General features: G+C 42.8%; 1 protein-coding gene across 1 annotated transcript in view; it reads left to right on the top strand.

Annotated features, from left to right (window-relative positions):
* The first annotated feature begins 1,002 nt into the window (after positions 1-1,002).
* Positions 1,003-14,969, top strand: part of LOC109296410 (tyrosine 3-monooxygenase-like) — a 64,335-nt gene continuing 50,368 nt past the window's right edge. Inside the window, exons 1-5 of the mRNA XM_019515824.1 lie at positions 1,003-1,149; positions 2,136-2,310; positions 5,418-5,506; positions 8,105-8,172; positions 10,811-10,861. Of these exons, the coding sequence (XP_019371369.1) occupies positions 1,003-1,149; positions 2,136-2,310; positions 5,418-5,506; positions 8,105-8,172; positions 10,811-10,861 (530 nt within the window). The remainder of the gene's footprint in view (positions 1,150-2,135; positions 2,311-5,417; positions 5,507-8,104; positions 8,173-10,810; positions 10,862-14,969) is intronic.

A 14,969-nucleotide genomic window follows, 5' to 3' on the forward strand; every position in this document is an offset into this window, starting at 1 on the left:
TTGGAGGCTCCTTCCATCAAAGCAGAGGTTAGTTGTTTTTCTCCCTTGTCTTCAGGCTGGGTGTGACATGAACCCTTTGCATCTCCATTAGCATTCCCCATGGCTGTTTCTGATCACAGCCTGCTGGAGCTCAAAGGAACAGCTGAGCCTTGTTCTTTAACCAAGCACTGTGGTTTCTGTTCTTGCTGCTTTGGGACCCTAAGGTTTGGGTTCAAACCTGGGCTTCAGCCAACTAGGAACATGAAAAGAAGCCTTTTTCAATACAAAGCATGGAAGCACAAGTTAGACAAACACTTGTTTGGGTTAGTTTAGAAAGGAATGGTCCTGCCTTGATGTTGGATTAGATGACCTTCTGAGGTCCCTTCCAGCCCTATTTTCCTATAATTCTCTGGATCTCTGAAATTCAGATCAGAGATGTAAATTGAATCCAGATTTCAATTGGCCTCTTAACAAAAGGTCCGTATTTCCAAAAGGGTTAATGACACAGCATTAGGGCAGCCAAAGATACTCTCAAATAGAACAGGGAGCCCAGCTTTGAAATTACCATGTGAAGGGGGGCTATTACAGTCTCTTGCGTACATTCTACGCAGTCAATTTCCATTGATCTCCCTGTGGTTGGCACCATAAATGGTCTTCACTGAGTGTCAAACCTGACACTCCCTCTGTCTGAAACCTGGGAATCCCACCTCACTCCACACCCAGCTCATAGCAGAGACACTGCTCAGTAGAATTTGGTCCCCTATCCATTAAAAACCAGTGCAGAGAGCCCCTAAGCTTCCTTGGACAGATCTCACCTGTTGCTGACGCTCAGCAGTGCTAGAATAAATGCCAGCGCCCTGAAACTTGAAGTCTTAGAAATTGTGATCCAAACTCCAAATCACAGAAGAAGGAAGTGGAGTTTCCACTGACTAAGCTCTAGCTCTTGTGAGCTGGCTTGCAATGAAGACTGACACTTCAGGAGTTCCAGGCAGGGGGGCAAGCTTCTCTGAAGATGCAGGCCCGATGAAAGAAACTGCACTTACGAAGTCCCTGGGCAAGCAGGACAGCCTGGTCTGGGAGGAAGAAGAGGGAAGAGCTACTCTGATCTTGACCTTCACCCTCTGGAATGAGAAAAAGGCTGGGTTCTCCAAGGCAGCTAAAATCTTTGAGGTAGGAAGCTCCCACCACCTGCTTGACCCCCTGCATCTCCTATTGCTCTGCCCAACCTTTCCACAGATTCCTGCCCTCCCTTTAGCCTCCCCCTACTGTTTTTGACCTTAGCCCCCACAGTCCTATCGACTTTCCTTCTCCCTTCTCTCACATTGTTCCTGGGGTTGTATTCTTTTCTAACCCCTCCACTTCACCCCACTACACTCTGCAGCTTATGCCCCAGCTTGCCTCTTCTTAGACTCCACCTTGGCTGCTTTTCTGTTTGAGGTGGTCCCCTTATATTACTATGCCTGTTTCATTCAGGAGGACTGGCTGGGGCTCTCCTGGCTAAAGCAGGGAGATGCTGAAACCAGGGGAGAGGACTAAGAAAACCTATTCAGAAGATCCATCATTATGTGTGGGGCATATATATCATGGCAAATATCCCTGAGATGTCCTCTGACATTCTCTTTCCCCACATACTATGTTATCAACTAGAGAGAAATTCTAGGGTTAGGACCATCTAGCTGTATTCTTCCAAAGGGTTCGTGGAAATCTCTGAAGGAAGTGTACAGAATAGACTTCTGGTTCATTTTCCACAGTTAAAACTAACACCCAAATGGATAGATTATTATAGGCATAAGAATGCATTGATGTTTCATCTTATCTGGGAAAATGAAATTAGCAAAACCAAAATATTGTATTTATTACTATTATGTTTTTTATCGATAGTAGTGCCTACCTAAATAGCATCAAGCAAAAAATAGACCCCTGTTCTACTAGTTACTTTCAAGCTATAAATATCCCGTCCTTTATTTTGTACAAAATAAACAATACTCTTTAACAAATTTTTTTTAGATTGGGCATGGGCACATTCTTTTTAAAAATGTGTTCTTGTTCAAGCTTTAGTCTGTCATCTTTAAGAAGACATATTACAATTGTAGTTAAGGTTAACTGTTTTTCAGTGATTTGAAATTTATTGCTATATGGACATTTATCTTTTGCAGGCTTTTGAAACCAAAATTCATCACCTTGAAAGCAGACAGGCCAAAAAGTCCAAAAATACAGTTGATGATCTTGAATTTTTTGTCAAATGTGAAGTTCATAATTCGGATGCCAGTGCTCTTATAAACTCCTTAAAGAGAGTGGCAGAGGATGTGAAAGCTCACAGAGAAGACAAAGGTATGTGATATATGGAGCCTGTGCCTTAATGTCTTTTACGTCTGAATGCATTTGAGTTATTAGATCCACAGCTTTCAAGTTGCATATGACATGCGTGGCCCTTTCTTGTCCTGCAAAATGATGTGGCTGAGCATATCCCCTCCACTGGGACTCATCACAGAGGTCAGTTTTCCTGAATCACACTGCTGAATTGGGCTCAGACTATGATTTTTTTCCTCATGAATTTTCTGAACCTACATGATTATGAAAAAAATGCACCTAGGTCTCTGCATTAATTGTAATCAATATTTCATATTCTCCAGGACAGATCTATGCATTTTATCTCTATATTACTTTATGATATATTTAAAAATATATATTTGATAGAAATTGGCAAAATATTTTGGTACACAGATGGTCTGTAAAAAAGACAGCAGTACCAATAATAATCCTAATACACAGGTGTATTCTCTTCCTTCTATGTTTTCAAAAGAAATAACATTCCTGTTGGAATATTACTGTTTTCTCTGAAGAAACCACAGCATCCTTATCCAGTCTGAAATTAATAGTAGCAAGAGATCTAAACACCCTTGGCCAAATATCAGTGGTTCAGAACACTGTGGTATTTTACATTTTCGTTGATGGTGAATTATTTCTGATCATAAACTCAAGACATGATAGAAAATAAGGGTGTCTGTGCTTCATAAATATGTGTCAGTCTCATTTCTATTAATTCAAACTACACACTTAATCAGGCATGAATAGGGATAGACCTAGATCCAAGCGTAAATGACTTTAAGCAGCCCATTTAGTAAAAGCCTTAAGCACCTGTTTAGGTTTAAAGCTAGAATTGGGTTTCAGTGAAACTAATGGATTCTGCTTGCTGAATTGGGACCTTACTGAGGGGAACATGCACAGTAAGTATTAGGTTGTACACAATAAAACCCGCTTACGTGAATATCGCATAAGAGAGAAAATAACTCTGCAAATGGGCACTGTCTTAAGTGAGAATTTTATTGGAAGGGATGAAACATGGGAGGGAAGTAAGTGGTGAAAATAATGCAATTTTTCCAGGATTCCACCTTGTACTACTGCTGCTATAGGGCACGTCCAGACAAGTGTGCATGTGAAGGGGTGTGCATTTGTTGTGGCACAAATAGCAACAGCACATATTTGTGCAGCTGCTTTGTGCCCCATAGGGGAGGCTGCCTTACCTGGGGTCCTGGGGCTTCCTGGGACAGCAGCAGCAGCAGCACCAATCTGGCTGCACAGAGTCTGGCAGACAGCCAGAGTGTGGTTTTGACTGTCCAGGCTTTGTTTCTGGTGCCACACACTGCTGCCATGTGCACTATGCCACTTTTTTGTGTTTTTTTTTTTACACTGGGATCTCCAGGTGGCAAATTTTGGCACCGTGCTGCAAATTAGCAGCATGGTGAATGGGTGTATGTGTGCCACATGCAGTTTATGGCACCTCAAACAGCTTTGAGGTGCTGTAAACTGCACATGAACACTCATCTGGACATGCCCATAATAGTGTTTTAGTGGGTATTCTAAGTCCTTAATTTAATAGTATTTTCAGCTCTCTAATTCAGGAAAGCATTGGAGCTCATACTTGCTTCACCTGAAACTGTGATGAAGTGTTATACTAAAGTAGGACTTTGGTCAGAAGCTGGTGTGGAAAAACTTGGCAGAAATCTATTTTAAGCAAGTATCTAAAGGGGGCAAAGGTGGTTGCTTGGTGAGCAGGGGTGAGGAAGAGGTTACAGAAGGTAAGGGAGTGAGAATAGAGCAATGGCACAACAGGGCAGTCAAGCAGGAAGCCTGGGTGGAGAGCAAGGAGTCAGTGGGGTAGGAGAGAACGAGAGCAGAGATGTAGCCGAATTGGGCAAAGCACTGAATACAAAGAGACTGAATCTGAAGTAAAAGGTGAATGAATACCTATAAGCAGACTGGAAGAGAGATGTGACTTGGACAGACATGAGAGAGAAAGGAGGAGGGGGTTGGATGCAGCTCAATTTTGAAAGCAAAAGAGGAGAGAACTTTCCTTTTGTCTTGAACCATAATTTCCTATTTTTCAGATATCCAGTCAATCTTTAATGCAGCCTCTTCTTTTTTGTGGGGACAGTTATTTGTGGATGCCATGAGGGACTTAGAGTTCAATGCTGCAATGTTCTGATCTCACTGGTCCTGACCTGAAAGCTCATGCTTTCCTACTGAAGGCAATAGGAAGACCTACTTTTTCAAAAATAAATATGTTCATGAGAGTTTGCAGGAGGGGGCCTCAACAACCTTCACTGCATATAATTACGTCTAATTATGTGCTCCCACATTTTACAAGCAAAGATGGAGAGTGTTTGTTAAGTCTGCACTAAACGTGAAGCTTGCTGACTTGCAAAAAAATGGCACCGCTTCCAAAACAAGATTCCAGCTGACTATGACCATGGTTTCCCACAGTCAGGAGAGCTCAGTTATACCTCAGGATTTGGGTGACTAGGAAAATTATACTAACTTTGCCGTTTTTCAAATGTTATTCAGTACATCATTCGTAAAAGTTGGCTCAACTGCCTTAAGCTGGGAGTTGGACTAGGTGACTTCACAAGGTCCCTTCCAGCCCAGCCTTTTCTTTAATTATATGAAATGCCAGGGTTTACATTAGAACTGAATGAGTTATTTTTCAAGATTGTTCATTCTATAGGTTTGAGAATAGAGGTGCAACTATTTGCAGATTCAGGCTGAATTTGATTCATAGCTTGAGCCAAAAAAAAGGGGTGGGGATGAAAAGAATAGAAAACTCAAAATAGTTGGTTTTAACATTTTTTAAACAAAATGTTTCAATGTTTCTGTAAAAAAAACTCATATTTTGGAGCTCTGGTTTATTTGTCTTTTGCTTTTCTGTTTGTTTCATTGAGCATATTGAAACATTTTTCATTTTAGGTCAACACCCTGAATTCTTTTTTTCAATTCTTCAATTGGGTTTGAAAAATGAAAATCAATCATTCATATGTCTTTTGTTTAGCCTACATTCCTTGTACAAAGTAGAGGTTTTCATTTTCATTGGCTGTTTTTTCTGTTGCTTCCCACACTTGGGGTTTACTAGTATAACTCAAATGTAACATTTTCTCAATCAGTCCCATGGTTTCCAAAGAAGGTACGAGACCTGGACAAGTGCCATCATTTGATCACCAAGTATGAACCTGATTTGGATCATGGCCATCCTGTAAGTTTGAGGTTGTCCTTAGTTTACTTTTGAAACTGTTTCAATGGGGGACTTATTTCTGCTACCCACCAGACAAACTGTAGCAAGAATTCCTTTTAAAGACAGTTTCAGCAACACAAAAGAGCATGACAAAAAGTTGTCCATATTTATGACTCTCAAATAAGGCTGGACTGAAACTTGGTTGAAGATTTAGAATGGTTTTTATTAGATCTAGATGATTTGTCTGTTCCTTATTTAGATGCTTTAATTATAATCAGAACCTTCTGTAAGTTTGTAAAATCATAGCGCTGAAATTGTCTGCTACTATAGGGGTAGACAGGCTGCATAACTATTTTCTTTGCCAGCATGTTTTCCCTGAGTGGTATTCATATCACTATAGTTTTACTCTGCTCCAGAAAATCCCTATATTCTACCAGGTTAGAACTTCTTTTATGACTCTCTGCATCTCTTCCCAATAGAGCCAATCCAAATTATTCCCCAGTTGTCTGTCTCTAACAGTGGTTTTCAACCTTTTTAAATTAGCAAACGCCCCCAAAAATACAAATGGAAGTGCAGACCTCTTTGATTAATCATAGTCATCTTTTGCAGACCCCTTAGACAGAGACTGTGGACCCCCAACCGTCTGTGAACCATGTTTTGAAAACCACTTGTCAGTAGCAATTTCTTGAAATAACTACCCAGCTACAGGTTTCTTGGGGGTCATATTCTTCCTTCTGGTTGTGCTAATGGCAGGAAGATTGGGAGCCTATGGAGCTGGGTAGAGGATACAGATCAACCTGGGAATACAGGCTCTGTGGCATATACTCACATAGCAAAGTTACACACGTTCTTAGGAGCAAATGTACAGATATGAAATACCTCCCTTGGAGACATGTGCATGACTCCCATTGCCTACAGTATTATTATGATATTTACTATGGAAATAATGGGCATAAACATAAGGGGAAAGTTTGGATCTTGGTATGGAAAATGGTTCCAATAAAAGTTGAATATTTTAGAGTAATAAATATTTGTATGGTGTTGCCAATCAACCCTGCTTTATGAGTGTTATGCTAATAATGTGGTGCCAGATTCCAGCTATTATTTTTATTATATCAAGAGTGATGGAAAATTCAAAGAGATTTGATTCTATGGCTGGATCCAAATGTGCAGGCATGTGTGGTTTGTGGCACCACAAACCTCTTGGCAGTGCCACAAACCACATAAATTGCATGGTAATCTGTGCACAGCACTGCTAATTTGTGGCACGGGGGCAAAATTTGCTACTGGGATTTCCCAGTAGCAAAAAAACCCAACAACCCCCCCCCCCAAAAAAAACAAACAAAACAAAAAACCCAAACAAAAACAAAAAACAAAACAAAACCTGAAAAAAGCAGTGCAAACCATGGTAAAGTAGCATGTGCTGGAACAAACATAAAGATGGGGAAGCAGGCAGTCTAGGGCTGCCTGCTTCCCCATCTCCATGAGCTGCATAGCCCTCATACTGAGGCACCCTGCACCCCAGCAGAGGTGACTGGTAGCTCAATTTCTGGTAAACCATGAGGAAAAGAGTACCCAACTTGAAGTAGTAACCATCCTTTTGTACAGCTATTACTGGAGCCATTTTTAATATAGCATGGTTAAAACAGCTAACAGGAAAATCAATCGAGTGAGTCTATTTTCTAGGCCTCCTACTGGAATTATGTCTTTCATTTCACCTGCATTTGAAATTGCCACTTTGTATAATGCTCTCTGCCTACACCTTCATAAAAGGGGATGTCATGAGTCAGTGCCATAGGCAAGCTGACTACCTGCAACTGGTCCCAGCTATCTCAATGAGCCTGGCTGCCAATGGCCTACCGAAGGGATTGGCAATGTATGGCCCATGGGCTAGATCTGGCCCTTAAATATCCTGGATCCATCCCTGGCATCTCAGAGAATTGGCAGCAGGCTCTAGCCCCAGCAGCAGAAGAGGCCTCCTTGGGGTCCCACTGCCCACTGTGTTCAGTTTATACCCTCTGCTGCAGCAAGAGAAGCTTCTCCAGGGTCCTAGGCCCTACCTTTTTTCTATCTATTACATTTACAGCATCTGCTGATTGCCAGGAGCGGCAGGGTGTGGCCTGCAGTGGGGACTGCAAAAGGTTGCCAGAACCTGACCTACCTATGTCCAGTTTGTCCCAGCTGCCTATATGGGCATGGCTGACTGCTTGTAAGCAGCAGCCCTTTCAAGGCCTAGTGCTGACCCCTGCTTCCTGACCCGAGTGTAAATTTTTTGTTTGTGGCTCATAATCTTATGACTCTGATTTGGCCTTTATTTCCCAACCTTGCCTCCTCCTGACTCTCTAATGTCAAGCCCTGGCTGCCCATGTCCTGCATGGACCCCTGACCTTACGCTGTTTCCTTTGTAGTCATAGGTCCAATATCAGAAGTGTTTTGCAGATGCAACTTAGTGTAAAGTTTGGCTTACTCTCTGAATAATATTCCCAGCAGTGTAGGGATGCAGCCAGGTTCCCAGGGCACAGGGGAAGCAGTGATGTGTGGTATGCAAGTAAATGTGGTAATTCATGCCAAAATATTTGTCTTTCTATAAGTGTTCTTCTGAATTATCTCACAATTTAGGGATACACGGACCCAGAATACAGGAAACGGAGGGCCTTCTTTACAGACCTTTCCTTCAGCTACAGAGAGTAAGTACAACCCTTGTAGGAATTGTAAGCCACTTTCAGAATTTGTATGCTCTTATGTAAAGTGGTCTATATTTTTTTCACGTGAAGCAGCTACTTGATGTAGCCTAATTTTTGCCCAATACATCCATAGGCTATGTACACATGTCCAGTTTCTACCAGGGAATCACTGTTTTCCTGGTAGGAACCAGAAGTGTATAGGCGTTCACACTTTTTCTCCTGGAGCAAAAATGGCCACTCTAGCCAGAAAGTCAAGTCAGAATTTTCTCCTGAGAGTGTCTCTTGGGAGACTGACCTTATGCACAATTTCCTTTAGCTCTATTCCTCCTGGGCCCAGGATTTTTCCAGGGGGGAGCAGGAGGAGTGGAGGCAAATGAGGCTCCTGTGCCTTTCTGAGACCAGGTTCTGGAGAAGACATGGGGAGACATCTTCTCCCATCCCTCCAATATACTGCTAGAGATCCCAGTTTGAGAAGCAGGCAGGGACTTTGCTGAACTGCTCTGGGAGCCAAAAGCAGTGTGAGCCCCTGCTTGCTTCTTATTCTGGAGTTCCTGAAGTGAGAAGCAGGCTGGGGGATTTTCCCTTCTGCTCCCCTCCCTTCCTGGACTAGTCTGGGGGGGGCAGGGAGCTTCAGACAATAGTCCCTGCCTCTTTGCCAAACTGGGTAGTCCTCAGTTTGAGAAGAGGTCAGGGGCTTTACCTACTCCTGCAGGCCTCCCATTGCTACTCACACCACCCAGATAGGAGACACAGGTGGCAAGGTGAAGCTAGCTGGTGGGGTAAGGAAGAAACTTGGGAAGGCTTTTTCCAGGCCCAGGTCTTAGATGCCAGTTTTCAAATTGCCACCCCCACTACCCAGCTAGATAGCATGGGCAGCAAGGGGAAACTGGTGGGGCGAGGAACTAGGTTTGGGGAGGCTTCCCGTAGGGCAGTGGAGAGCACCTGCCCACTCCTCATGCTGGGGTGCCCAGAATGAGAAGCAGGCCAGGGGCTTTTCTCAACTACTCTGTCCACTTAGCTCCCAGTACCCCAGGGCCAAGCAGAAGGTGCAGCATGGTGAACGTCCTGACTGATTCTCAAACTGGGGTCCCCGTTGTAAGAAGTGAGCGCTGCTCCTGTCCTGCCAGGAACAGAAAGACAGGAGCAGCCCACAGTTTTCCCAGACTGGCATCAACCCAATCCAGAGAAGGTGCAAGGAGCAGAGGAGAGGGGGTGGCTATGGACTTCTTCCTCTCCCAGAATCATTTGTAGCTGTGAAAATTTTCCACCACTAGAAAGCATTTGTATGCTGCCTATGGTGCCATCTGTTGTTGCATTGGGTTAACTGCTAAGAACTGCATCCTATATGCCAGGGTTGTCAAATTTGGTTGGGCCCCTTGGCTGGATCTGGACCCTGGGGCTCCTTGCGGGCTGGTCTGGATCCCTGCCCCCCACCACTCGGTGGTGGATAAGGAAGCAGAGGCAGTGTTGACATGGATGACATTTCATGTATTTGAGACAGCTACTACATGCAGTAGGCACCTTTCAGAACTCAGTGACAGTGATTTTAGCATGCAGCTATTGGGCTGCATGTGTGTCTTCCTGAGCTCTGCATCTTGTCCAGCAAAAATTGTCCTTCTTTATGGCTCTTCATGTCAATTATGGTATAAGAATGAGCTTCTGTTCAGGGTTTGGCAGGTGCTTTATCAAGTCTATCATAGATTGTACATGTCTAGCAGAAAGCAGGAAAACACTGAAAAATGTAAAGACATATATTCTAATGAACAACTGACATATTCTTGCCATTTTGTGTAGAAATACAATAGAGAGAAAAACATACACACTAGAGTCTGCAAGTTTCCTTGTGGACATAGTTTCATAGTTTCTAGGGTCAGAAAGGACCTGAGGAGATCATCTAGTCCGACCCTCTGCCATGGCAGGGAAGAGTACTACGGTCAAACGACCCCAGCAAGGTGTACATCTAGCCATTCTGCAAATCACACTGCAAACCATTCTGCCTTCTAGTAAGGGGAATTTGCAAGATGTGTAAGCCAAAGTAGATTTGAGCTGTCAGCATACAAACTCATAAGAACCCTTTGCTAACTGCAAAATCTAAGAGATTTCTGCTTAGCGACAGCCTTGAGGTGTGGTATCTACAATCTTCATTACCACTGTATTACCATTAGCTCCTCCACTACTGACACAAATTATTTTTCTTTTGAATGTTGGGCCCAAACACTGACAGGAAAGTTAATGCTGAAAACACATAATATACCTGTGCAGATATTTAAGGTTCTTTCTCCTGGGATGATGCTAATGGATCAGTTGTTTTGATCTCCATTTCAGCTTCTGGCCAACCATGTTATACTCAGTTTAATGGTTGATGTACCACCATCTGGGGGCAATGCAATACAGCATGGTCTCTGGTATCTTCCAAGCAATCCTCCTTTTTTATACAGCATTCCCCATCTCAGAACTGAGTGGAGATTCTGACCTATGGTTCATAAAACCCCTTGGGAGCTCCTACAGAAAAGCTGTAGATTGCACATCTTTTTTTTTTTAATTCTTGTATTACTGATGTATGTAGAGGAAATGATACTTGAACACAAAGCTTCAACTCACCTTTAGAAAAGATATTTATATTTTCTCTCTCTCTTGAAAGGGGAGACCCTTTGCCTCGAGTTGAATACTCTGCACAAGAAACTGCTACTTGGTGAGTGTATTGTTATACTCTACAAAGTGACTAACCATAAAGCAATTTGATGACATCTCAGTGGAATTTTTGGCAGCACAGGATGACCATTCTATTTTCAAACCATAGCTAAGCATCTCGATTTTTAATCAGGGTCTCAATTTCCCTTCATGTTACTCATTTTGTAAGGCAGTGCCCTACCAATGAAAGCAAAACTCCTGCCAATGCAAATTAAAGTCATGGTCTAGGCCTGAGGGGACCAGAGACTCCAGACTCTAATTTCAAGTCACAGCAAATATGATAAAGCATCAAAGGTTCAGAGTATGAACACCTACAGGAGGTCTGTAAGGTGATTTTTCTGTTAGTTTTCTGCCTTCCCTCAAAATCCCAAAGGTGCCAGGTGCCGGTGCGTCCACAGTAGGACTTTGAACACCTCAGTGCTCAATGGACTGTGGATCTGGGAGTTGGTTCCTAATAAAAATAGGAGTCTGATAGCATCTGTTATTGGCCTCTGCCTGAGATGGATACTGGACAAGATGAACAACTGGTTCACTGTTATGACTGATTTTGTTCTTTTGGGATAGACTGAGGGGAATAAAAGAAGGAAAGGAGGAAAAGTAACCTAGTGAAAGAAAATGAGTGAAAATTAAGCAAAGAAAATGTAAAAGATAAATACAGACTATCAAAAAAAGAGAAAAGATGAGGTAGGAAAGTCAGGTGTGTATATATAAATAAGTTAGAGTTGATACATGGAAGTGTTCTTCATAGATACAGTTTCTGAGATAGATGAGCATAGAGAAAGCAGTCCCTTGGATGAATCTCACATTTTTATGGGATGAGGGCTATTTCTATCCTAAATTATAGAAAAGTAAGGCTGAAAAGGACCTTCAGAGGTCATGTAGTCCAATCCCTCACTCAGAGACCAGATTATCCTTATCCAAACCATCCATTGTCTAATTTATTAATAAAACTACACAATCAACCCTGACACAAACCCTTGGCATAACATCCTAACCTGCTTCCTTCTATCTTAAAAATGTTTCTTGTTTTTCAGTTGAATCACTCCCTGAATAAATGTGGTCTTACTTTACAATACAAAAAGGTTCATGACCTCACATGTAATTCTGGGCCAATTGCATTTAAAGTCCATCACTTTTTATACAAATGCAGCACATCTTTACTAGGGTCTGTCCTTGCTGTGCCTACATCCCTTCCAAAAAGCTGACCCTGGTGTGGATACACACACCTGAAGTTTTGGAACAAAAATTAGTCAACACATTGACTCAGCCTATAAGATGGTTGCTTCAGTTAGAAGTGGGTAAAGGTTAAGGTGGAACAGATAAACCTTTAGTTCTCATCCACATCTTTTTCTTTTCCTCTAACTAGCTTCAAAAAATCACGTATATAGCAATTGCCATTATCATAAAAGGTATTTTTCTATTACAATAAGGTCTAGATGTCCCAGTTAGGACCAAGGCCCCAGTGAACTACACGTCACATGATTAGAAACAGTCTGTTCCACAAAGAGTTTACAAACTAAAGTGAAAAGATGGCCAAAAACAGAAAAGATAGTGGCATAACTGAGGGAGGGGATGGGAGACCAGGGCAGTAGGCCTGGACACTGCCTGTGGGATAGGGGAGGCACAAAAATAGCCACAGGAGCAGCTGGTGCTACCCCTACTATACCTCTGAGAAAAAAAAACAGAAGGGGAACTTGAGAGCAGGGAAAAGAGAGTGAGAGATGAAGTAACTTGCTCAAGATCACACAGGAAAGCTTATGGCAGAGTGAGGAAATGAAAGGACATGTTCTGAGTTCCCTGCTAATGGTTCAGAAGGAAGGCTATCCTTCTTCTCCCTAGGGTTATCTTAGAATAAAATGAACTCTCTCTTGTGAACTGGAAGAGGCACAGACAATATTTATATAGGAACTTCGCATCCCTCTTGTGCAAATCTCAATATTCTTTCAAAAGCTCAAGTGTTGGGTTTTTTGAGCATTCTTGAATAATTATAACATGAGTGTTAGTATCATGTACATGAACTGCTTCTGCCAGCCAACAATATTGGTATGGGAGGGTGAGTAGGAAGGTTGTATTGAAGAAAATTTAATTTTGTGTTCTTTCCTGTTTTTCCCTTTTGTTGCCAGTTTCTGTCATTGCAGTTATTCTCCATCTAGAACTATCCCCAGTGTGGTGAATGGGATAGGCCTTTAGAGGGATATCCATCTGTCTCCTTAGTCCAGTCAGCCCCAGCAAGCTAGGTGACTAGTTGTGTAAATCTATTCATGAAATTAGATCTCTCAGTTGTTATCATTGCTCCCTATGGCTGTGCCCTGAGGCTGACTACATTACAGCACAACTTAATATGAATACATCAAAGCCAAAGGAGAAATTTGTAATGTGCTGTAAATTCCCTTGACATTAGCTCTGAAGAGCTGTTGGACTCCTTTAGTTTGTAGCAATGTGTCTATAAAAATGAAACAATCAAACACAGCAATCTGTGTTTCCAAAAAAAGAGGACATAGATGATCTATGTCTCTGTTCTCAGGCAAAATTATTGTAGAGCCATAAACTGAGTAGTCATAAGAGCAAGTTGGGGGGTGGTACAATAGGTAAAAGTTGTGACAGGACAAGGGAAGATTGGAGGACAAAAACACTGGGACACATTTGTCATGTGGCAACAGTTAGGTCTGACAGTCACTTTCTTCTGACAAAAAAAGGGAAAACTATTCCTCTCGGTTTCTTTTTGGCCTAGAATCATAGAAAATTAGGGTTGGAAGGGACCTCAGGAGGTCATCTAAACTACCCCCCTGCTCAAAGCAGGAACAGCCCCAAGTAGATCTTGATCATCCCAGCCAAAGCTTTACCTAGCTGGGTCTTAAAAAATCTCCAAGGACGGAGCTTTCACCACCTCTCTGGGTAACCTGTTCTAGTGTTTTACTACCCTCCTAGTGAGAAAATTCTCCTTAATATCCAACCTAAACTTTCCTTTCTGGAACTTGAGACCATCGCTCCTTGTTCTGTCATCTGCCACCACTGAGAACAGTCCAGCTCCATACTTTTTTGAACCCCACTTCAGGTAGTTGAAGGCTGCTATTAGATCCCCTCTTAGTCTTCTCTTCTCTAAGCTAAATAAGCCCAGTTCCCTCAGCCTGTCCTCGTATGTCATGTGCCCCAGCCCCCTCACCATTTTTGTTGCCCTCTGCTGGACTCTCTCCAAGTTGTCCACATCATTTCTGTAGTGGGGGGCCCAAAACTGAACAGTTCCACAGTTTTCCAGGTGTGGCATCACCAGTGCTGAATAGAAGGGAAGAATCACTTCCCTGGGCCTCCTGGCAACACTACTACCAATGCAGCCCAGTATGTCTTTAACCTTCTTTGGCAACAAGGGCATGCTTTTGGCTCGTATTCAGCTTATTGTCCACCTTAACCCCCAGGTCTTTTTCTGCAGAGCTGCTGCCCAGCCAGTCAGACCTCAGCCTGTACTGGTGCATGGGATTGTTTTGTCCTAAGTGCAGGACTTTGTACTTGTCCTTGGTGAATCTCATCAAATTTCTTTTGGCGCAATCCTCCAATTAGTCTAGGTCACTCTGAATCCTAGCCCTACCCTCCAACATATCTACTACTCCCCCCAGCTTGGTGTCATCTGCAAACTTGCTGGGGGTGCACTCTGTGCCATCCTGCAGGTCTTTGATGAAGACATTGAACAAAACCAGCCCCAGAAACAACCCCTGGGGCATTCCACTTGATACTGGCTGCCAACTAGACATCGAGTCATTGATTATTACTCTCTGAGCCCATGCTTCAGCTAACTTTCTATCCACCTTACGGTCCATTCATCCAGCCCATACTTCCTTAGCTTGCCTGCAAGAGTGCTGTGGGAAACTTGTATCAAAAGCCTGGCTAAAATCAAGGAATACTACATCTACTGGTCTCTCTGCATCCACAGAGGCAGTCACATCATAGAAGGCAACCAGGTTGGTCAGGCATGACTTGCCCTTGGTGAATCCAGGCTGGCTGTTCCTAATCACCTTCTCCTCCCAGTGCTTAGAAATGGCTTCCTTGAGGATCTGCTCCAGGATTTTTCCTGAAACTTGGACGAGGCTGACTGGTCTGTAGTTCTTCTTTCTCCA

This window comes from Gavialis gangeticus, unplaced genomic scaffold (assembly GCF_001723915.1).
Source record: "Gavialis gangeticus isolate Ggan-Ray unplaced genomic scaffold, GavGan_comp1, whole genome shotgun sequence".
NCBI classification, from domain to species: domain Eukaryota; kingdom Metazoa; phylum Chordata; order Crocodylia; family Gavialidae; genus Gavialis; species Gavialis gangeticus.